General features: G+C 31.5%; 1 protein-coding gene across 1 annotated transcript; it reads right to left on the reverse strand.

Moving 5' to 3' along the window:
• Window positions 1-5,753: 5,753 nt before the first annotated feature.
• LOC132721461 (complement C1q tumor necrosis factor-related protein 3-like) lies at window positions 5,754-6,913 on the reverse strand (the record flags this gene model as incomplete). The annotated part of the gene is made up of 2 exons (XM_060705768.1): window positions 6,832-6,913; window positions 5,754-6,074 (listed from the first exon to the last, which is right to left on the reverse strand). Coding segments are annotated over exons 1-2 (403 nt in total), but the record flags the coding sequence as incomplete, so codon positions are not given.
• Window positions 6,914-26,490: the final 19,577 nt, after the last annotated feature.

Genomic DNA, 26,490 nt, shown 5'->3' on the forward strand with positions numbered 1-26,490 from the left:
TTACAGGAATGTTGATCAGCATGTGAAGTTGTGCATCTAGGGTTTCACTTTTGAATTAATATTTTGTCAGAGTTATTGTCCTTACTAAGTGAAAATTTGCAATTTTCAATTTGTGTCGTGCGTAGCTCAAAATATTTAACTTAGAGTCATGAAACTTAACAGGAATATTGGTCAGCATATGTTGTTGTGCACTTTGGATTTTGATTGTGGATTTATCCAGTATTTGTAGAGTTATTGCCCTTGACTTATTGAAAAACCGTTTTATTATGTTGTGTTATTTGTTTCTTGAGTGCTTGAGTTAGAATCAATCAACTTTACAGGAATAATGATCAACATCACTATGAAGCTTAACACCTAGGATTTTGCATGTAGCTGTTTTTCAGTTTTGTTAGAGTTATTGCCCTTGATTTAGTATAAAATTGCAATTTTCAACTTGTTAATGCATAGCTCAAAAAGTATTTGACCCGTAGGTCTGAAAGTTTACAAAAAATTTTGTCAGCATGTGAACTTATGCATATTGGGGTTCGCTTGTGGATTTATTCAGTATCTGTAAAGTTCTTGACCTTTACACAGTAAAAGAGTGTTAGTTTTCAACTTGTGGCACATGTAGCCCAAAAAACATTTGACCTAAAGTCATCAAATTGACAAAACAGTGGATTTTGGTGGCACCTGTGTCCTATGGACACATTTCTAGCTATTATTAATTTCTACATTGCTGTTGTAATTTAAGGTAGCTCGCTACTTTCCGACCGAAATATGACAACATCTCAGATCTTGATGATTTTTGGTATGCAAACATATAAATATGTGAGCTTTACTTCTGCAGTATTATTTTATAAATAAACAGCGTTACTATGACGTCAAAGCGCCCTCTATCGGTGGCGGCGAAATTGCGTCTTTTTTTATCAATAAACCGGTCTGTTCTTATCAATTTTCATCCGATTTCATTCATTTTAATTTTATAATGTTCAGTAAATGTATGTCTTTGAAATGATGTCTTCCTTGAACATTTACTTTATAGACTGCGATTTTACGTCATATTTATCTACGTTCTGACGTCCATATTTGATGCAAATATCGTGCGAAATCGCAATAAACAATGTGTAATAATAAAAATTCAGCACGGTGAATGTTGCTATAATTTTCCGAGCGTGTAGTGAGATAGTGAAGGAAAATATTTATGCAATAAAAATATATGGTCAACGCGTAAGATATTTTGCTATTACTTTTTTAAAATAAAATAAAGGGTGAGTGAAACGTTATGATTTTGGTGACGTTAATAGATGTTGGAGTTCAAAGAATAATACCAAATAACAATTTCCTTACGTCAAACATTATATAAACAACACAGGGACTTGATGAAATGTATATTTTTTAAATTGTTGATTATTTTCTCATTGAAAACATGCGCTAGATGAGCACATTTACAATGTTTAATCCGACAACCCCTTTTAAAATACTTTCCTAATTTGCATGACACAGTCTCATACATCTTTTAATTTTAATTTTATAATGTGATGTTGTTAAAGTGTTATATTATTATATGAATAAACTAGTTTCAGCGCAAAAAATAAGATTCACATATTGCTGTATGAATGAAGTAAGAATATTAGGTCGCTTAGCTTATACCCGTAGAATATTTATTTTACGTTACATTCAGCCTTGAAACACTTTCATAAAATCACACAAAGGCAGACGAGCCTCGGTGTCAAAACACATCGTAAAAATACAATTAAAATAGATATGCATACAAATGTGCCGAAATAAGTGATAAATAAAATTCAGAAATAATATTCAAATATGTTAAAGGGACTCCACTGAGGTTTTTTGACATGGAACTGAAAATATTTTTTTCCAGATAAATGTACCATTTGATGAAGGTTTAGACCATTAATCTTTGTGCAAAATTTCAGAGCATTCGCGCACTTCGTTTTTCCAGAATAATTATTCAAAATGAAAAGCGTTTAAACGCTTTTCAACCAAATCGGGCTAACAAAAGCATAAAAATACGATTTTCAATTTATTTCGAAGTATATTTCTTAACTATCTTCGCATATATTTCTGTTTATAGTGTCCCAGCTCATTCATGTAAGAAATTCAAATGTTATGTGTTTGGCTTTTCAACCTCAGTGGAGTCCCTTTAAGAATATTTAAAAACAAACTGTACAAGAAACAAAAACCTTTATTTTATTTTTATTTTTGCTAACCATTTTTAAGTCTGCGCAATACATAGATTATATAATTATAATCTAATTAAAATGTCATGATAATTAGAAAATGAGCACTTATGTGACAAACTATAAACTATTTTGGAAGCAAAATCATACTGAATAAAAAATATATAAGCATATTCGCAACTGCAGACTCGAATGTGAAACACCCAATATAACCATTACTCAACTCGGATTCATTACCGCTTTTTCATTACAGTATAACATAGCGGCCCTCAAAGTATTATTTATTTCTAAAGAGTTCCACTACATTTTACCTCTGTAGAGCAACCACTCTAGGCAACAAAGGGCATTTCTCTGTAAAGGTTATACTGTATATTTTAATTAAATACAAAGTATAATTATTAAATAACTTGTGCAACTTTTGTTACCACTGAATACGAATAATGTATTCTGTTGACGTTATCTTGTTCAATTTTTAATACAATACAGTTTGCTTTAAAACAAAAATATAAAAAAAAACAAGAAAAAAACAACCTCAAAACACACACCAAAAACACGTGTTTATGATGTTAGCAATAAAGTGGACTTCTCCCTTATTAAGGGAGATCATAATCAGGTTTTTAACTTTGAATTTTCTTCTGTTGCCACGTTGTAATCGGTAAAGTGGTCTTACGCTGAATTCGGAAGGCATGAATTCAAGACACGATTGCGTATTGTACTAATAAATTATTCTTTAGAATTGTTTACTGTCTATGAAATGTTTCAAGGTCCACCTCGGACTCCTGTCATTCATTTCCAAAGAGAAGTTGATACTGTGAGAAACACTGGTTTCGTTAAATTCCCTCCGCTATAATTGAAATACTGTTGAACCTAATATTAAAAAAATAAGAAGATATAAAACATAAAATGCATAGTTCACTATTTTCATAGGCTCTACATAGCACTGCATTATGTGCAGACAAAAACGAGCTTCTCCCACAACCATAATCACACAAATTGAGAATCCTACATAATCGCCTTCAATACAAGGGAATCTGTATTTAATATGCAAAATTCTCCGCTTCTGAACATACAAAATAAATCAACGGATCTTTCGTCTCTAATCGAGAAATGATCACGGCTTCAGGTCGTCTCAAAGATATGCTAGTAAACGCATACCGCGAGTCAGCTAGTTTAAAATAAATAAGAATATCTGTAATTATGTGAAATACGTGATAAATTAAAGGCATAGCATGAGAGCGTGATTCCTGCTTTAAATCTGAGTCTCACGCTTAGTGCAGGGTATTTAGCTGCGAGAGAAAATAGAATAACTGATGGCTGTTAATAAATAGATTTTTATACGTGTAGAAAATTTTGAATTAAATGTCTGCTAGATTTTATAATATAATTAAGACTACCAGTGAATCATGACTTACGTACAAATCGTTGCTACTTCCAGTTGATCATATATTTTTGAAACGTAAATTTGATTCATTTCCTACCAGAGACATAGATGTTATCTATGTCTCTGTTCCTACTAACTGATATATGCAATTCAAAATTGTTACATATGATAACATGGAAGTTTATGTTGTACCTGGATACACATAACATGATGACATTGCGACTGCACCGGCCTTTTCATTCTTTTTTTTCTGACATTCTTTGCAAAATTTATGTTTTTATAATTTCCACTTAGGTGGCCTTTTAATTATATCTTTCAATATTCTGAATTGTCTTTCAGTCCTCGAGGTATTTCCGTTATATCCATACGTTGCAGTTTTTCTGAGATTGATACCAACTTTTGCAGACAATTATACCCTGATTTGTTGTACATGTATATAATTGAAGATATCCATCGAAATGCAGGCATTTGACAGGACTTTTAAAAAAACATTTTTACGGAACATGTCTAAATACTATTGTTGTTGATGGTTTTCACACATTTTTATTCCTGTCAGTATGATATTTATCGAAAAAGTCGTGAAAATTTCCTTGAGAAAAATATTTGACGTCACCGAAATCATTACGTTTTACACACCCTTTATTTTATATTCAAATAGTAATAGCAAAATATCTTACGCGTTGACCCTATATTTTTATTGCATAAATATTTTCTTTTATGACTTCACTACATGTTAAAAAAATTATAGCAAAATTCACCGTGTTGATTTTTTATTATTTCACAATCTTTATTGCGATATCGCACGATATTTGCATCAAATATGGACGTCAGAACGTGAGGGAAAATAACGTAGAATCGCAGAGTATTAAGCAAATGTTCAAGGAAGACATCGTTTCAAAGACATACATTTACTGAACATTATAAAATTAAAATGAAGGAAGTCGGATGAAAATTGATAAGAACAGATCGGTTTATTGATAAAAAAGACGCAATTTCGCTGCAACCGATAGAGGGCGCTTTGACGTCATAGTAACGCTGTTTATTTATAAAATAATGCTGCAGAAGTAAAGCTTACATAACTACATGTCTGTATACAAAAATCATCAAGATCTGAGATATTGTCATATTTCGGTCGGAAAGTAGCGAGCTACCTTAACTTTTATTTATTTTTCTTACATTTGAAAACCTATCTGATAAATTATTTCCTCATGCGTGGATAAAAAAATTAACATTTGAGTATAGGCTTACGTTTGTTGTTTATTTTTGTATTCCATAAAGGCTCATTATTCCTCAGAAATGTCATTTTATTTCTCAAAATCTTTTAACTGTTAGAATCTTGTAATTGTTTCCCAAAAAAGAACACATTGGGCCATATAAATTATCTATCTGTTGGTTCTTTGTCTGTTGGAAAGTGGTAAATCATAGAGTACTAGTATTTTATAAGGAAGTCAAAATTCTACATTGTTTGCATTAAAAACTTTTTAAAAAAACATTTGAATTTCGTGCATAAATCATAGTTAAAAACAAAAGGATATGCAAACGATAGTTAAGAAATATACTCAGGAATAAATTGAAAATCTTATTTGTGTGATATTCTTCAACCGATTTGAGTGCAACGCTTTTCTGTTTTGGGTCAGTTTTCACAATTTCAATATTTATTCTGGAAGAGCGGAGCGAGCGAATGATCTGCAATTTTGGACGTAAGCTCTAAGGCTAGTAATATATTAAGTGGAACATTAGTCTTGGAAAATTATCGCCAGTCCATCATGCCAAAAAGCCACAATGGAGTCCCTTAAATGTTATTATTTTGTATAACATATTCCATCTGATCACTTTAATGGTCGGATAAAACAGCAACACTTAGTCTACTTTTAGCTTTTACTTACCTAGTTATTTTGATAACAATTGGAATAAAGACATTAAAATGTAGTGCAAGAATATGTAACACCATATGGTCAAGTTGTTAAATGAGATAGTGTTTTTACAATTTAGATAGTGTGCATATAACAGAGTTACCAAAGATATCTTATGACAAAATATGTTGTTGTTTTTTGGGTTTTTTTTGTTGTTTTTTCAATATAAAAGATATCCCGAGAAAGTGGTGAAATGTTCAGTAGGAGATCCCCAAACTTGTCCGAGGTTTAGTTGCACGTAGACGTTATCATTCTTGAGGAGATGGACAATTACGGTGTTACCTGCCTGTGTACTTCTTCCTTGAGCCTTTATAATGGCGCTTGAAATTATATTTCCATTCACCATCAGGAACGCCGTTTGTTGGTCACTGTTTTCCCAGTCCTCGAACTGGAAAGCAAATAGATAGGTGCCGGTAGCCGGTACTGTAAAAATACCGGTATTTTTATTATAGGCTTCTCCATCGTTAATCACCTCGGAGTCAAAAACAATCTTTTCATTATTAAGAGTCGCCGTGCGACTTGATAGGTAGGCAGAAAATGCCACTCGGCCGTAAACAATTGCTCGTTTCTCAACCGAGTGAATTTCTTCATTTTTAGCCTTTGCTGAAATAAAAAAGAAACAAGTTAACCAGGAAATGTCATTTTTATTCAAAAATGGCTTAAGACCGAATCTTCATAATCATAATAATAGCCGTATTTCATTTATTTATTCTTTACTTCTCCTGTACGAAAATTATCTCATGTGTTCCAAGGCAATTTACCTGATGCTTCAAAATATTTATTTCTATATTGCCAAAATGCAATGCACGTGATTATATTAAAACTTTTATTGCCCAGTTTTTCAGACGGAAATAGTGTAACTTTCAATAATGAAAAAATAATGGACACTAGATATCAATTTAATATTTGATTAAGAGAATCGAAATATTCAAATTTCACGAGCAATTGTGCATAGAAAAAATAGCGACATATAAATAACTAGTATGCAAATTATCAAAAAGTCAGCGACTGTAAGCAATTATACAGCTTTTTCAAACAAAAAAAAAACAAATCATGAAAACCCATAAATATCAATTGGTATAAGTGATATAAAGATGGGTCAAAATAACTTCAATGTTATTTCTATTCGGTTGAAAGAAATTGACTAATAAAAACAATGCTTTATATTGTTGAAAATAAAACGCACTAGATAATCGATAATAAAATGGCTGAATACGAAAGTGATTTGCGGCACAGAATTTGCGACAAAAATATCAAACACGATAAATGATCATTTGTAACTGTATTTTTCTTAATTAAGTAGCGAATATGGATTTGAAATAATCATCAAACTTATCAGAGAAAAAATGATATTCCATACCTGCATTAACAAATATGGCAAAGTGAGTTGTCATCATCATCAAGGCAAAGAATACGGAAACAGATTGAAACAAAAATGCCATTTTTGTCAACTGAAATAAAATTAGATTGCCGTCATCACTTTTATCATAATAAAATCAGCAACAGCAGAAGCAGCACCTGCTTCATATTTGTAATAATTGAAGCTTTGTGATAAATGATAACTTGCTATTTTTAATAAGTTATTTTTGTGCTTGCAGTCAAATATATATGAAATACTTATAACTGTTTAATTTAAGATATAACTACACAAATCTAGACTAAAGTGACCCCTCGGAAGCATTTATTACAACACAATAACATGAGAAAAATAAAATGCAGATTCGGTTTGATTGAGTCTGTACATGAAAAATAAAAAACAATTACAAAATCCCTCACGCCCCCTAGCACTGGATTAAGCAGTACTCGATTTTTAACACTTGAAACACCTAATGATCCCGAATGACAGAAAAGTATAATAACACTGAATTACATGTACCTTTATTTATTGGAATTAAATATTTCACTTACATTAAACATTTTTTTTAATTATGGAGAAACAATAAATCATAGATTTATAATGCATTTACATAAATGATATGATAAATTAAAATTTACAATCATGAATCTGTCTGAAGCAGAATTCAACATATAAAAATATACAATGTCAATCTTTTGCTAAAATACTTCAACTGCAGAGATTTACTTAAGGTTGTTTTTAAGGATTCCATGGCAATGAATGCGATGCCTTATTTTTTTCTTAACTTCAAGACATTATGCTATAGTCACATTAAACCCGTTAGCTATTATTGTCCTTTAATATTTTCAAATATCAAATAATTATAATAATATGATAAACATAAACTGCTGAAAATGACATTTTCAATAAAGGCATACCAGCACAGTTACAAACTTTATCTGTTCTAGTATGATATTTCTATGTAAACATGACTACTACAACCATTGATTATTATTAAGAGGAACGTGTCTATCTGACATCTGTTCAAACGTATTCTCAAGTCGTAAGTCATCATACGAGATAGAAAGCCATCATTTCTATGTCATCCGTTACTTACAAATATATATGGCTAATTAAAAAAAAGCAAAAAGCACAAGTAAATTTGCATATTCCGACAAGTCCTCCTTACATAACTAAACCAACTAGGTCTTACATGACGTGCTGTTTCGAAACAAAAACATTTCTTGTTTCTATAACGAACTAATAAAATAATTGTCAAATACATGGTCAAGTTTCAAGCGTAATGTCATTTTAATAAAATAAAGCAAATATACAATATATATAATATTACAGAAGAAAAGTGAAAATAAGCTAATATTATTCTGTACTCACATGTATCACCGGCCTGACTTCTAAGTTGTATTCGTCTGTTGTCTGTTACATACTAGGTGCTGAATTTATACTGTTTGCCTTGTAACATAATGAACATTTCAACAGCAAAATCGGCTGATAAAGCAACAAAATATTTGATTCATTGGCTTAGTTCTTTGTTTCATAACAATAGTATAAAAGAATCAGAGTTGCGATGAAGATAAGATTTGCAAACAGTTGTTTCAATTGTAAAACCACGTGAGCCAAAGTATGTCAAAGCATTTCAAATAACCATAGTTTCTGCCAAGTAGGGCGCGGATTTGTCGCGTACAAATGTAGGATGAAGATGTGATTGAAAAATGTTCCAGTTCATGCAATAGATATATAACATTGTAACATAGTTTCCAAGAGAGCTGACTCATAAATATACTGAACAATATTATGTTTTCTTATTAAACTTTCCCGTTTGATCCCTTTATTCTTCGAACATATATAAAAACAAATATGCACTGTATATTGCCTACGGTGGCACAAATGTGAAATGTGTGTGTTTTTATTTATCTCGTGCGCACGAGATATTATGTCGAGGCCACGAGTTACTAAGTCGTGGCCACGAGATAGCTAAGTCGTGGTCACGAGATAATATCTCGTGGCCACGACTTAGTAACTCGTGGCCACGACATAGTATCTGGTGGCCACGACTTAATTATCTTGTGGCCACGACTTAGTAACTCGTTGCGACGACAAAGTATCTCGTGGCCACGACATAGCTCTCTCGTTGCCACGACATAGTATCTCGTGTGCACGAGATAAATAAAAACACACACACATGTCACCTTTGTGCCACCGTAGTTGCCTCTGTTAGCTGATCATTTTAGAACTTTTAAAGCATGCTTATATTTGTTCGTTTCATAACAAATACTTTAAGTGAAAAGTATAATTTTAATTTTGAATGTTTTTTAACAACAAATAAATCTTAGCTAGTTAGCGCAATAACAGTTATACGATTTGCTTTAGTTGCATCATACTGTTTCATCAGAACAACTGCTTTTTAGAAATTCACAGAAAAATCTTACAAGAAAGAAAATGTAAAAGCATACAGATTTTCGCTTTGAGATTATATAGGCATATGGTTTGGGATGCTAGATTTCTGATTTTGCACAATTGCTAATTTCTCCTCAAAACAGCATATGTTACAAGACATGTACTCATATGCAAATTGCATACATGTTTCAATCAAATGTGAATGCTTAAAGGAAAATTGTCCACAAACTTATAGAACTATCAATGTTGCATCATCCATTCAATTTCAAATATGTTCATATTATAGCGATCGTAAAATTGTTCTACAAGTTTATTGAATTATTTGCTGAATGCTTTTTCCATGCTATATGGAATAACCACGGTAACACGTAACCGGTGCAGCAAATCAAAAAATTGTTTTGAATTTTAGCAATATTTCTTATCAAGTTTTAAACAGCAGTTGTCATAGCGATTAACATTTAAAAAATATGATGTTTGTTAAAAAAACCGGTACTGTTGTGCATGCGTTAAACTTTGCAAATATATTAGCAATGCTCCTTCAGATGCATACAAAACAATTATAAAAGGACAATTATTCGGGGACGAGGCCACTTGTTTTGCAGCAGGCGTAAGCAATTCAAAGACTTCGGATACGAGATTTATACAAGTAAGAGGAAAATTGACGGAATGTTAGAGATGTCAATCTCAAAAGCGCTTCAAAAGGGCCGACAGTAACAATACATCTGTCTGTCAGGCATGTTTGATATATACTTCGTGTCTACTCTTTCAATTCTGACCAAATAATAAAATAAATGTATTGTGCTTGTTCAACGTTTTGAACGTACGATAAAATGTTTAAATCAATATTATAAAATCGCTTTTTCATTACTATTTTAGGACCATGTTATGAGTTCTCAAACACAGACAGTTCTCAGTTTTTCTTTATATTTATTATAGTTGTCAATCCCCTCAGGGGATCTTTCCTTTTTAAGTTTACTGTTTTAAAATCTGACTTTAACTGGAAATCAAAAGAGAAGTAAAGTAAGAAAACATGTGTGTTAGCAAATTTTATGTTGCAATTTGTGATAAACATATATAAATGAAAAACGGTATTCAGGTTCTATGAACAAAAGAATGTACATAAGATTACATTATTGTTTTAACAATGGTACCGATAACTAGACCGAGATAAAAGCCGTGTTTAGAATTTGATCATTTCATAAAGTTGAAGTGACAGTATAATTCTAATTTAGAATGTTTATGATAACATATAAATATAACCTATTTAACGCGCAATGACAGTAATATGATTTACCCTAGTTTCATCATACAAGCGTTGTTAGAAATTCACAGAACAATGTTATCAGAAAGCAAAATGTAAAGTCATAGAAATAAATGCTTTGAAATTATATAGACCTTTGGTTGCTGATGCTAGATATCTGATTTTGCACAATTGTGAATTTCTCCTAAAAAGAACATATGTTACCAGACATGTACTCACATGTACATACTGCAGGCATGATGTTTCAATCAAAATTTAATTTCTGTACGAGAGCTTTAAACTTATAGGATTAATAGTCTTGCATCATCCATTCAAAATCAAATAAGTTCATTTAATAGAGATCGTAAATTTTGTCTACAATTTGAGCATAAGTGTATTAAATTATTGTGCTAAACTTGTTTGTTCCCTGCAAAAACATGACGTTCGTTAAAAATAAGTAGTATTGTGCATACATTAAATTTTGCCAATATATTATCAATGCTCCTTTAGATATATAAAAAAACAATTTTTAAAGGCCACTCGTTTTCACCTGGGGCTGGCAATTCATTGACTGCGAATACGAGATTTATTCAAGTAGGAGGAAAACTGACGGAATGTTAGTGACATCAATCGCAAGAGCGCTTCAAAAGGGTCAACAGTAACAACCCTGCGGACTGTCCGGCATATTTTGAATATATGTCGGGTCTACAATTTCAGTTCTGACCAAATAATTTAATATCAGGCGTTTCTTTTAAACAATAATTGGTTATATTTAACAGATATATGGGCCAGCAAAAAAGTAATAACGATTAACGTACACAATAAGTATTATTTCACTAAACTTTTAAAATCTACCAGTCCGATAGGCTGTACAGAAATTTTAGTTCCTTACAAAAATGAAGGTAAATGTTACTGGTAAAACTGATAAAAGTACACTTTGCTGCGCATCATTCACATATTTTACAATAACATGAGTGTATTCACTGAGCTGTAAAGCTCATTTGACATCCTGTCTAGGAAACTGCGTTCTGATCAATTGAATGCTTCTTCATGGCGTGGTCGGAAGAGAGATTGAAAACTGCCAACACCACCACCTTCAACCAATGTTTTAATTAATAATAGCCGGTGCTCTTTAAATTGATCATTTGTTTTTATTGTGTATTATCAAGTTGCTTTAAATGCACAATAAAATGTTAAATTTAAATAATATAAATCGCTTTTTCATTAATATTATTAATCCACATCATGGGTTCTTCAAATTAGACAGTTCTGAGTTATTATGCCTTAATCCTGTTATCATTGCCCTCAGGAGATCTTCTCCATTTGAGTTTACTTAATAAAAATCTGACTTTTCATCTGGAAATCAAAAGAGAAGTAAAATAAGAAAAAAGTGTCTATTCGCAAATTTTATATTGCAATTTGTAATAATCATAATTATGTTAATGAAAAACAGTATTCAGCATGCATGGACAAAAGAACACAATCATATACGTAAGATAACATTATTGGTTTAACAATGGTGCCGATATCTAAAAAGAGAAATGTTAATGTTCAGAAAACCATTTATATAATACAATACGTGAAACATATGTTGCAATTTTTAAAAATGTTTTGTTTAACATATATATCTTTTATGACTTTGGTGCCTTGGATGAATAATTTATTTAAAGGGCCGTCATTTATTTAAAGGTCAAATTATTCCTCCGAAATGCTATATTTTTTTCCTCAAAAATTGAAAATGTTACGAATCTTGTTACAGTTTTCACAAAATATACTTATTTGCCAGATGGATAAAGTATGTATAGATATAGTGATTATTTTAGTATTGAAGTCAAACTGCTAATTTATTTACAGTTTTGCTACCTTAATAACTCACTGCACATTCAGCATTACATTATTTGTCTGTTAAATATCTCACGTGTTCTAACTGCATTATTATAACATTATAAAACACTTGTTTTACATTTCTTAAGCATTAAGTAAATATTAATTTAAAGGCAATGTTCTCTAGTTTACATTTGCAATAGTTGCACGTTGGTGCTATGTTGACATAAGGTATGAGAATGATATGTTCCTATGCAGTAAGTCTTAGGCACAAACGGGCTAATTTACTGTTGGAAAATAAATAACAAAATTTAAACATTAACATTTCTTTTTTGTTATTGCGCATAAGCGTCAAATACGTTTTTAACTACATATATAAGTACATATCCGAATGTTTCAATAGTGCATTTATAGTATGCAGCATATTTATTAAGAGGTAGAATTAGCATCAAATAGGAAATAATTTATCAAAACAACAAAACGTTAACAAACAAAGGGGTTCTCCAATGGTATCAAATGCATCTTATTCCGATTCTCTTGTAAGTTAAAGTATGTAATTTCAATGACAGCCTGTATTATAACATCATGCTATTACATGGATGATTTACTTTACATTTGCTCGATATCGATTAAATTACATATATATTTCCTACCATATTGTTTCACAGTGGCTGCCATGAAAGACAGATGGCAGCACAGATCTTATATGTTATGTATTGTATATGTTTTAAATTGATACGTTTGGATATCTAAATAAATTTGTTTAATATCAACTAAGGCTAATTAATTGATTAGAAATTACTAACAGAAATATTTTAATAAGCTGACATTAAAATATTTATCAAATTCCTTACAGTACACTGTCTTGTTATTGTGGAATAGGACTTTTGTCATTTCCTTGCAAGGTGCACGAGCTAGAAGAATACCGAGACATTTTGACCCTTAGACAACGAACAATACGTCGAATGTGCTTTGTTTAAATTTTAGTACTTGTACATACTTTGATAAGTCATGATATTAAAAAAATCAAGCACAACAATTGCGCAGGGAATATATAGATCAATGATTTTTGAAAACACGAACAATACAGACTTTAATTTTGTAGTTAAGACGTAAAACGTTAGTATAACAAATATTAAAATGAATTGGTCCGTAATATAAGGTCTGTAATACATTGAATAACTTTTGCATTTAGACATAACAAGACTATATGAAATAATGAAATATGCATGCTGTTGTCAAGTGTGAAATTCAAGATCAGTTACCACATATCTTTATTTAGAGAAAATAAAATGTTCTAGAAAAACATCTATATTTGTCATATACATGCTCATACTAAATCACTTAGATTTTTATCAATTTTTTTTGTCAAAGCGATATTTCCAAAATTACAAAAAATGATTATCGTTATTTGAAATACTTATAAAACTTATGGAAAGTGTGCTCTTTAAAGAACACGTCTTTAAAAAACACGTCTTTAAAACCATTTACTTCATATGTATTATTTTGATAGTGAATCATCTAGGACATAGCTGGTTACATGTGTTGCTTTTATAACAAACTCACAATTGTACAAAATCAGATAATGACAATTGACAGTCTTGTCTCAAAGGTATCTTATAAAACATCTTTATTCATTTGCTGTCCATATTCTAAAACCATGTTGTGTTTTATTGAGAAGCAGAAACAGATAGCAACAATAACCGTTATATATATGAATAAAACATAAATAAATTAACAAAACAAAGATCAGCAGCGTTTATGAAACGGCAACCCCCAACAATATCGTGACGATCAGAACTGATCACCAACCTGAAATGAAACTAACTAGGTGATGGAGGTGCTAATAAGGGAAAAATAACCAATATAGTCATTATTTAAGATAAGTCACTCTATCTGATCCGGGTACTTTCCTAGAATCCTTACACTCTATAAAGCAATTATCAAAGACCAAAATGGCTTTACAATAAATTTCCCTAAGATATTTATTTTAATAGAAACACAATATTATATGTTATTTTGATTGAAAACTCATGTTCATGATAGATATGACTGCATTTTATAACAATGACGCACTTTAACTACAGTCAAACCTTAAGACAAAGGTCATGTAAAGAAAACAAAAAATGATATTAATTGACAAATGAGCTTGACATGGAGATTCTCTTTAATTAGTGATATGTTCAAAAAGGTGGTATTTTTCACAGGGTGATATTTTACACAGGTTTTACGGTATTGTGATCTTCATATGATGCTTATGGCATTTTGACTTGACGTTATCAAGTCAATGGTTGAATGATTAAGGGTTGCGTATTTCATGCTATTTGTGTTTATTCAAATATTTTGTTGCAAATGGGGACCATACAACGCTTATCATTGAATAGCACGGAAGTGTAACATTGAAGGAAACACGTTATCGCCGTATGAACACATCTACGAATGTTTTCAAGATAAAAATATCACCATTTTGATTTAAAATATTAAATTCTGCTTAAGCCGGTGTTAGAGAGCGTGTCGACGGTAACTTGTACTTTCCATTACCGTTGATACGTGCTCAATCAAACTGAGTCTGCAAAGTTTTTGTTTTTTTTTTTTTTTTTTTTTGTTTGTTTGTTTTTTTTCTATTAGAGAGATTCAAGTTTTCTCTATCATATTTCTCTCTTAGACATTGAATATTATCGGGGTGTGAAATTTGTCTTTGTCTTGTGCCCTGTCCTGTTTTTTGTTTAGATCATGCCAGGCTCCTTGCCTATGGTCTTGTATTGCTGTGTATGCGCGTGGGTGTTGTGTTTATTGTTGCGCCCGTCCTTGTTGATCTTTTTCATATTTTGTTGATTTTTGTTCTTGTTTCTTTTTATTGTGCCCCCACTTTAGAGGGGAAGAATTTAGATTTACCATTGTCAGTCCGTCCATCCATCCGTCCGTCCGTTTTCATTTGTTGTCACACGTAGCTCAAAAAGTATTTGACCTAGAGGTATGAAACTAGACAAGAATGTTGATCAGCCCGGTAGTTGTGCACCTGGGTATTTTCGAATGGATATATTCAGTTATTGCCCTTGACTTAGTAAATATTTGCAATTTTCAACTTGTGTCGCACGTAACTCAAAAAGTATTTGAACAAGAGTCATGAAACCTTACAGGAATGTTGATCAGCATGTGCAGATGTACACCATGGAATTTTTCATTTAGATTTATCCTGTTTTGTCGGAGTTATTGCTCCTGATTTAATGAAAATTTGCAATTTTCAACTTGTGTGGCACGTAGCTCAAAAGAGTATTTGACCTAGGGTCATGCAGCTTTACAGGAATGTTGGTCAGCATGTGTAGTTGTGCACCTGGTTATTTCCGTTTAGATTTATTAAGTATTTGTAGAGTCATTGCCCTTGTCTTAGTTTCAAGATTTTTAGTAAAAAAATGCTATTTTCAATTTGTGATAAATGCAGCTCAAAAAATATTTGACATGGGGTCATGAAACTTTACTGGAATGTTGATCAGCATGTGAAGTTGTGCATCTAAAGTTTCACATGTGAATTAATATTTTGTCAGAGTTATTGCCCTTGACTAAGTGAAAATTTGAAATTTTCAATTTGTGTCGTGCGTAGCTCAAAATATTTAACTTAGAGTCATGAAACTTAACAGGAATATTGGTCAGCATACGTTGTTGTGCACCTTTGATTTTCCTTGTGGATTTATCCAGTATTTGCAGAGTTATTTTCCTTGACTTATTGAAAACCCGTTTTATTATGTTGTGTTATATGTTTCTTGAGTGCTTGAGTTAGAATCAATCAACTTTACAGGAATAATGATTAACATCACTATGAAGCTAAGCACCTAGAATTTTGCATGTAGATGTTTTTCAGTTTTGTTAGAGTTATTGCCCTTGACTTAGTATAAATTTGCAATTTTCAACTTGTTCATGCATAGCTCAAAAAGTATTTGACCCGTAGGCCTGAAAGTTTACAAAATTTTTTGTCAGCATGTGTACTTATGCATAATGGGGTTCGCTTGTGGATTAATTCAGTATCTGTAAAGTTCTTGCCCTTTAAACAGTAAAAGATTGTTAGTTTTCAACTTGTGGCACATGTAGCCCAAAAAACATTTGACCTAAAGTCATAAGATTGACAAAACAGTGGAGTTCGGGGGCACCTGTGTCCTATGGACACATTTCTAGTTATTATTAATTTCTACACTGCTGTTGTAATTTAACTTTTATTTATTTTTCTTACATTTGAAAAGCTATCTGATAAATTATTTCCTCATGCGTGGATAAAAAATTAACATTTGAGTATAGGCTTACGTTTGTTGTTTCATTTTGTATTCCATAAAGGCCCATTATTCCTCAGAAATGTCATTTTTATTTCTCAAAATCTTTTAACTGTTAGAATCTTGTAATTGTTTCACATTGGCCATATAAATTATCTATCTGTTGGTTCTTTGTCTGTTGGAAAGTGGTAAATCATAGAGTACTAGTATTTTATATGGAAGTCAAAATTCTACATTGTTAACAATAAAAACTTTTAAAAAAATAAAATTTGAATTTCGTACATAAATCATAGTTAAAAACAGAAAGATATGCAAACGATAGTTAAGAAATATACTCAGGAATAAATTGAAAATCTTATTTGTGTGATATTCTTCAACCGATTTGAGTGCAACGCTTTTCTGTTTTGGGTCAGTTTTCACAATTTCAATATTGATTCTGGAAGAGCGGAGCGAGCGAATGATCTGCAATTTTGGACGTAAGCTCTAAGGCTAGAAATATATCAAGTGGAACATTAATCTTGGAAAATTATCGCCAGACCATCATGCCAAAAAGCCTCAATGGAGTCCCTTAAATGTTATTATTTTGTATAACATATTCCATCTGATCACTTTAATGGTCGGATAAAACAGCAACACTTAGTCTACTTTTAGCTTTTACTTACCTAGTTATTTTAATAACAATTGAAAAAAAAGACATTAAAATGTAGTGCAAGAATATGTAACACTATATGGTCAAGTTGTTAAATGAGATAGTGTTTTTACAATTTAGATATTGTGCATATAACAGAGTTACCAAAGATATCTTATGACAAAATATGTTGTTGTTTTCTTTCAATATAAAAGATATCCCGAGAAAGTGGTGAAATGTTCAGTAGGAGATCCCCAAACTTGTCCGAGGTTTAGTTGCACGTAGACGTTATCATTCTTGAGGAGATGGACAATTACGGTGTTACCTGCCTGTGTACTTCTTCCTTGAGCCTTTATAATGGCGCTTGAAATTATATTTCCATTCACCATCAGGGACGCCGTTTGTTGGTCACTGTTTTCCCAGTCCTCGAACTGGAAAGCAAATAGATAGGTGCCGGCAGCCGGTACTGTAAAAATACCGGTACTTGTATTATAGGCTTCTCCATCGTTAATCACCTCGGAGTCAAAAACAATCTTTTCATTATTAAGAGTCGCCGTGCGACTTGATAGGTAGGCAGAAAATGCCACTCGGCCGTAAACAATTGCTCGTTTCTCAACCGAGTGATTTTCTTTATTTTTACCCTTTGCTGCAATAAAAAAGAAACAAGTTAACCAGGAAATGTCATTTTTATTCAAAAATTGCTTAAGACCGAATCTTCATAATCATAATAATAGCCGTATTTTATCTTTATTTATTCTTTACTTCTCCTGTACGAAAATTATCTCATGTGGCGCAAGGCAATCAATTTACCTGATGCTTCAAAATATTTATTTCTATATTGCCAAAATGCAATGCACGTAATTATATTAAAACTTTTATTGCCCAGTTTTTCAGACGGAAATAGTGTAACTTTCAATAATGAAACAATAATGGACACTAGATATCAATTTAATATTTGATTAAGAGAATCGAAATATTCCAATTTCGCGAGCAATTTTGCATAGAAAAAATAGCGACATATAAATAACTAGTATGCAAATTATCAAAAAGTCAGCGACTGTAAACAATTATACAGCCTTTTCGAAAAAAAATTATATTAACAAATCATGAAAACCCATAAATATCAATTGGTATAAGTGATATAAAGATGGGTCAAAATAACTTCAATGTTATTTCTATTTGGTTGAAAGAAATTGACTAATAAAAACAATGCTATATATAGTTGAAAATAAAACGCACTAGATAATCGATAATTAAATGGCTAAATATGAAAGTGATTTGCGGCACAGAATTTGCGACAAAAAATCAAACACGATAAATGATTTGTAATCATTTGTAACTGTATTTTTCTTAATTAAGTAGCGAATATGGATTTGAAATAATCAACAAACTTATCAGAGAAGAAAATGATATTCCATACCTGCATTAACAAATATGGCAAAGTGGGCTGTCATCATCATTAAGGCAAAGAATACGGAAACAGATTGAAACAAAAATGCCATTTTTGTCAACTGAAATAAAATTAGATTGCCGTCATCACTTTTATCATAATAAAATCAACAACAGCAGAAGCAGCACCTGCTGTCATATTTGTAATAATTGTAGCTTTATGATAAATGATAACTTGCTATTTTTAATAAGTAATTTTGTGTTTGCAGTCAAATATATATGAAATACTTATAACTGTTTAATTTAAGATATAACTACAAAAATCTAGACAAAAGTGACCCCTCGGAAGCATTTATTACAACACAATTACATGAGAAAAATAAAATGCAGATTCGGTTTGATTGAGTCTGTACATGAAAAATAGAAAAACAATTACACCACTTAAAATACCTAATGATCCGAATGACAGAAAAGTATAATAACACTGAATTACATTTATTTATTGGAATTAAATATTTCACTTACATTAAACATTTTTTTGATTATGGAGAAACAAATAAATCATAGATTTATAATGCATGTACATAAATGATATGATAAATTAAAATTTACAATCATGAATCTGTCTGTAGCAGAATTCAACATACAAAAATATACTATGCCAATCTTTGCTAAAATACTTCAACTGCAGAGATTTACTAAAGGTTGTTTTTAAGGATTCCATGGCAATGAATGCGATGCCTTATTTTTTTCTTAACTTCAAGACATCATGCTATAGTCACATTAAACCAGTTAGCTATTTTTGTCCTTTAAGATTTTCAAATATCAAATAATTATAATAATATGTTAAACATAAACTGCTGAAAATGACATTTTCAATAAAGGCATACCAGCACAGTTACAAACCTTATCTGTTGTAGTATGATATTTCTATGTAAACATGATTACTACAACCATTGATTATTATTAAGAGGAACGTGTCTATCCGACATCTGTTCAAACGTATTCTCAAGTTGTAAGTCATCATACGAGATAGAAAGCCATCATTTCTATGTCATCCGTTACTTACAAAAGATATATGGCTAATTTTAAAAAAAGCACAAGTAAATTTACATATTCCGACTAGTTCTTCTTACATAACTAAATCAACTAGGTCTTACATAACATGCTGTTTCGAAACAAAAACATTTCTTGTTTCTATAACGAACTAATAAAATAATTGTCAAATACATGGTCAAGTTTCAAGCGTAATGTCACTTTAATAAAATAAAGCAAATATACAATGTATATAATGTTACAGAAGAAAAGTGAAAATAAGCTAATATTATTCTGTACTCACATGTATCACTGGCTGGACTTCTAAGTTGTATTCGTCTGTTGTCTGTTACATACTAGGTGCTGAATTTATACTGTTTGCCTTGTAACATAATGAACATTTCAACAGCAAAATCGGCTGATAAAGCAACAAAAGATTGATTCATTGGCTTAGTTCTTTGTTTAATAACAATAGTATAAAAGAACCAGAGTTGCGATGAAGATTAGATTTGCAAACAGTTGTTTCAATTGTAAAACCACGTGAGCCAAAGTATGTCAAAGCATTTCAAATAACCATTATTTCTGCCAAGTAGGGTGCGGATCTGTCGCGTACAAATGTATGATGAAGATGTGATTGAAAAGTGTTCAGTTCATGCAATAGATATATAACATTGTAACATAGTTTCTCAGGGAGTTGACTAATTAATATACTGAACAATATTATGTTTTCTTATTAAACTTATTCGTTTGATCCCTTTATTCTTCGCACAATCATATAAAACATATTTTTATGCACTGTAGAATAGCCTGGAGGATGTTTTAATTATATATTTTAATACGCAATCATTTTCATTTAATTTGATTTAATAAGTAGTTCGGATTCTTACCATTTTTTTCTGGTGAAAATTCTAAAACAATTGCTACGATGGCACAAAAGTGACATGTGTGTGTTTTTATTTATCTTGTGCGCTCGAGATATAATGTCGTGGCCACGAGTTACTAAGTCATGGCCACGAAATAGCTAAGTCGTGGGCACGAGATATTAAGTCACCGTAAGTTCCACCGTAGTTGCCTTTGTCAGATAATCATTTCAGAGTTTTTAAAACATGCTTATATAAAATTTTGTTCGTTTCATATAGTTGTAGTGAAAAGTATAATTTTGAATGCTAGTTAGCGCAATGACAGTTATACGATTTGCTCTATTTGCATCATACTGTTTCATCAGAACAACTGTTTCACAGGATATATAATCTTACTAGAAAGAAAATGTGATAGCATACAGATTTTCGCTTTGAGATTATAAGGCATATGGTTTGTGATGCTACATTTCTGATTTTGCACAATTGCTAATTTCTCCTCAAAACAACATAAGTTACAAGACATGTATGTACTCATACAAATTGCATACATGTTTCAATCAAATGTGAATGCTTATAGGATAATTGTCCTATAACTAATAGGACTAACAGTGTTTCATCATATATTCAATTTCAAATATGTTCATATAATAGCGATGGTAAAAATGTTCTTCAAGTTTATTGAATTATTTGCTGAATGCTTGTTCCTAGCTATATATTTGGAATAACCATGGTAACACGTAACCGGTGCAGCAAATAAAAAATGTTTTGAATTTTAGCAGTATTTCTTATCAAGTTTTAAACAGCAGTTGTCATAGCCGTTAATGCTTAAAAATATGACAGATACGAGATTTATACAAGTAAGAGGAAAATTGACGGAATGTTAGAGATGTCAATCACAAAAGCGCTTCAAAAGGGCCGACAGTAACAATTCAGCGGTCTGTCCGGCATGTTTGATATATATTTCGTGTCTACTCTTTCAATTCTGACCAAATAATTAAAACAAGAAACATGGCAATGCCATGAAACCAGGTTTTCAATTATCACCATTGTAGATAAATATGTTGTATTTGAAATACAAATACAAGCAACAAACAATGTAACTATGTGCAATGTAAAACATGAATAATGTAGGAGGAATTGCGCACAGAAGAAGTGTTCACTATATATATTCTGTATAAGGAAAAAAACAAAGGGCCATAATTAGGTAAAAAATTATCCAATCACAAAACCCCGACAATATGTTCCAGGGCACTTGATGACAAAGCTGCTGTGAAAGTTTGAACAAAATCCGTTGAGAAATGTAGGAAGAGTTCAGCACAGAAGAATTTGTTCAATTCTGTATAAGGAAAAAAAACAAAGGGCCATCATTAGTTAAATATTATCCAATCACAAAACCCTGACAATATGCGCCCGGGCAATTGATGACAAAGATTCTGTGAAAGTTTGGTCAAAATCCGTTGAAAAATGTAGGAGAAGTTGCGCACTGTAGAAATTGTTCACTATATATTCTGTATAAGGAAAAAATATACAAAGGGCCATAATTCGGTCAAATATTATCCAATCACAAAACCCCGACAATATGTGCCAGGCACTTGATAACAAAGCTTCTGAGAAAGTTTGGTCAAAATCCGTTGAGAAATGTAGGAGGAGTTGCGCACAGAAGAAATTGTTCACTATATATTCTATATAAGGAAAAAAAACAATGGGCCATAATTAGGTCAAATATCATCCAATCACAAAAGCCCGACAATATGCGCCAGGGCACTTGATGAGCAAGCTTCTCTGAAAGTTTGGTCAAAATCCGTTGAGAAATGTAGGAGGAGTTGCGCACAGAAGAAATTGTTCACAATATATTATATATAAGGAAAAAAACAAAGGGCCGTAATTAGGTCAAATATATACCAATTGCAAAACCCTGACAATATGCGCCCGGGCACTTGATGACAAAGCTTCTGGGAAAGTTTGGTCAAAATCCGTTGAGAAATGTAGGAGGAGTTGCGCACAGAAGAAATTGTTCACTATATATTCTATATAAGGAAAAAAACAAAGGGCCATAATTAGGTCAAATATTATCTTATCGCAAAACCCCGACAATATGCGCCAGGGCACTTGATGACAAAGCTTCTGTGAAAGTTTTGGCAAAATCCGTTGAAAAATGTAGGAGTTGCGCACAGAAGAAATTGTTTACGCCCGCCCGCCCGTCCGCCCATCCATCCGCCCGCCCGCCGACATACCTCAATCTAATAACCAATTTTTTCCTTTGGAAAACCTGGTTAAAAATTTATTGTGCATTCTTAACGTTTTGAACGTACGATAAAATGTTTAAATCAATATTATAAAAATCATTTTTCATTACTATTTAGGATCATGTCATGAGTTTTCAAACTCAGACAGTTCTCAGTTTTTTTATATTTCTGTTGTCAATGCCCTCAGGGGATCTTTCCTTTTTAAGTTTAAAGTTTAAAAATCTGACTTTTACTGGAAATCAAAAGAGAAGTAAAGTAAGAAAACATGTCTGTTTGCAAATTTTATGTTGCAATTTGTAATAAACATATATAAATGAAAAACGGTATTCAGGTTCTATGAACAAAAGAATGTACATAAGATTACATTATTGTTTTAACAATGGTACCGATATCTAGACTGGGATAAAAGCCGTGTTTAGAATTTGATCGTTTCATATAGTTGCAGTGACAGTATAATTCTAATTTAGAATGTTTATGATAACATCTAAATATAACCTATTTAGCGCGCAATGGTAGTAATATGATTTGCCCTAGTTTCATCATACAAGCGTTGTTAGAAATTCACAGAACAATGTTATCAGAAAGCAAAATGTAAAGTCATAGAAATAAATGCTTTGAAATTATATAGACCTTTGGTTGCTGATGCTAGATATCTGATTTTGCACAATTGTGAATTTCTCCTAAAAAGAACATATGTTACCAGACATGTACTCACATGTACATACTGCAGGATCAAAATTTAATTTCTGTACGGGAGTTTTAAACTTATAGGATTAAAAGTCTTGCATCATCCATTCAATATCAAATAAGTTCATTTAATAGAGATCGTAAATTTTGACTACAATTTCAGCATAAGTGTATTAAATTATTGTGCTAAATTTGCTTGTTCCCTGCAATATGAATAAAAACATGACGTTCGTTAAAAATGAGTTGTATCATAGTTTGGGGACCTTTCTGTTGAAAATGTGTCAGAGTTAAATCGTATACATATACATGCACAGTGCGGTAACTGGAGTGCAGGTATCAGTTACCCGCACTCCAGATCATGCCCATTGATTGGTTCTTTTTTGCTGGGGTTTACACATTGTGACGGCAGAGAAAGGGAAAGCGACAGAAATGTCATATTCAGATGTTCGTTCATTGGTTCATTTTTGCCGGGGTTTCATATTGTGACAACAGGGAGCGTGTTTTTATGTTTGATTATGATACAAAAGAGAAAGAACACCAAAACACTCGGCAATCTGATTAATACTCGGGGGCTACGCCCCCTCGTACAAATCAGTTAGCCTTGAGTTTCGGTGCTCTTTCTATTACTAGTATTGTTTTGCCAATATATTATCAATGCTCCTTTAGATACATAAGAAACAATTATTAAAGGTCACTCGTTTTCACCTGGCGCTGGCAATTTATTGACTGCGAATACGAGATTTATTCAAGTAGGAACGTTAGTGGCATCAATCGCAAAAGCGCTTCAAAATGGTCAACAGTAATAACCCGGCGGATTGTCCGGCATATTTTGTATATATGTCGTGTCTACATTTTTAGTTCTGATAAAATAACTAAATATAAGACGTTTGTGTTAAACAATAATTGATTTTATTAAACAAGATATATGGGCTAGCAATAAATTAATATAATAACGATTAAGGTACACAATAAGTATTATTTCACTAAATTTTTTAAATCTAGCAGTCCGGTTACCCTTCGGATAGAGCGTTAGACTGTACAGAAATTTTAGTTTCTTGCAAAAGTGAAGGCTTATGTTACTGGTATAACTGCTAAGCATACACATTCCTGCGCATCTTTTTAATATTTTCCAATAAAAAATTTGGGTGTGAAAACTCATTTGACCCCCCTGCCTTTAAGGAAACTGGGGTTCTTTTTCAAAATTTAATTTTCTTCTTTTTTTGACGTGGTCCGAAAAAGAGATTGGGAAAAATGCAAACCAAAATGTTTTAAAAAATAATTTGCCCCCTGCTCTTTAAATTGGGTCTTTTTTTGGGTTGTGTGTGTATTTCAAAATTGTTTTTTTAATGCACGGTTTAAATATTAAATTTAAAAAAATATAAAACGGGTTTTTTTATTAATATTATAAATCCACGCCATGGGTTCTTAAAGTCAGACAGTTATGAGTTTCTTATTCCTGTTGTCAGTGCCCTCAGGAGATCTTTCCCATTTGATTTTACTTTCTACAAATCTGACTTTTCAGCTGGAAATCAAAAGAGAAGTAAAATAAGAAGAAAAAAATGTCTACTCGCAAATTTTATATTGCAATTTGTAATAATCATATCTTAATGTAAAACAGTATTCAGCATGCATGGACAAAAGAACACAGTCATTTACGTAAGATAACATTATTGATTTAACAATGATGCCGATATCTAAACTGGGATAAAAGCCGGGTGTAGAACTTGAAAGAGAAATGTTAATGTTCAGAAAACCATTTATATAATACAATACGAGAAACATTTGTTGCAATTATTAAAATGTTTTGTTTAACATATATATATCTTTTATGATTTTGGTGCCTTGGATGAATAATTTATTTTAAGGCCCATCATTTATTTAAAGGCCAATTATTCCTCCGAAATGCTATATTTTTTTCCTCAAAAATTGAAAATGTTACGAATCTTGTTACAGTTTTCACAATATGTACTTATTTGCCAGATGGATAAACTATGTTTGCATCTTTTACTTTGTTGGCAATGAGTATAGATATAGTGATTATTTTAGTATTGAAGTCAAAATGATAATTTATTTACAGTTTTGCTACTTAAATAACTCCTTACACATTCAGCATTACATTATTTGTCTGTTAAATATCTTACATGCTCTAACTGCATTATTATAACATTATTAAACACGTGTTTTACATTTCTTAAGCATTGATTAAGTAAATATTAATTCCTGTTGCATAATGTGCAGCTGCACGTTTATATAATCTTCTCAACATTTTTAAAACATAATATATAGCCACCTTTTTTGGTTTAGTTTACCTCCCACAAACACAGACGAATAAAGCGTTTATATAGTTTAAGCGTATTTACAAATGCTCTATAATCTACATCACCAAAAGGCGATTATCGCAAATACAATGTTTCTATTTTGAAGAAGGGATAACATTCCCTTTATCTACGCTTAAAAACGCAGCAAGAGTAACGTTGAATAGTAAACCTCCTGTTAGAAAAGTTGTTTTAACCCAATTACAAATTACAATTATACAGAAATACAAGAGTATTTCAAATTCTAATTAAAAAAACATCTAGACTAAAAGTACATATCTTTACTTCTGCCTCTGATTTCGCTCTCGATATACATTTTACAGCATAATTATAAATTTGTAAATCCTTTAGACTCACTCTCCATGTTATAATCAGTTAGGCCGCGTCTACACCTATTCAATATCATATTCTCTTGTATTGGATAATGTAGACACCCTACTGGAAAAGTTTTAAAGAGGAATTATGTGACATCCATGAAGATAATTTCTTGCAAAAAATTAGAACAGGCTCTATTTTTCTACAAGTTTTAGGCTGTCAAGACACTGATAACACCAGTTTGACACAAAACATGTGCCCGAATGTGTGATAGTGCTGTTTATTTTATTATTTTCTGACTTTTTTGTTTTGATTCAGTGAACCTGACCTGTGAATTTAAGTAAATGTTTACAATGTCTTGGTCAAAGGAACAAATCAATACGCTGATACAGAGAAGAGCAAAAATAAATAAATTAGTTAATGAATTAAAAAAATGAATTATATAAAAAAAATCTGTTTTTCAAATG

Source organism: Ruditapes philippinarum, unplaced genomic scaffold (assembly GCF_026571515.1).
Source record: "Ruditapes philippinarum isolate M1 unplaced genomic scaffold, ASM2657151v2 ctg20957_1_1_1_1, whole genome shotgun sequence".
NCBI classification, from domain to species: domain Eukaryota; kingdom Metazoa; phylum Mollusca; class Bivalvia; order Venerida; family Veneridae; genus Ruditapes; species Ruditapes philippinarum.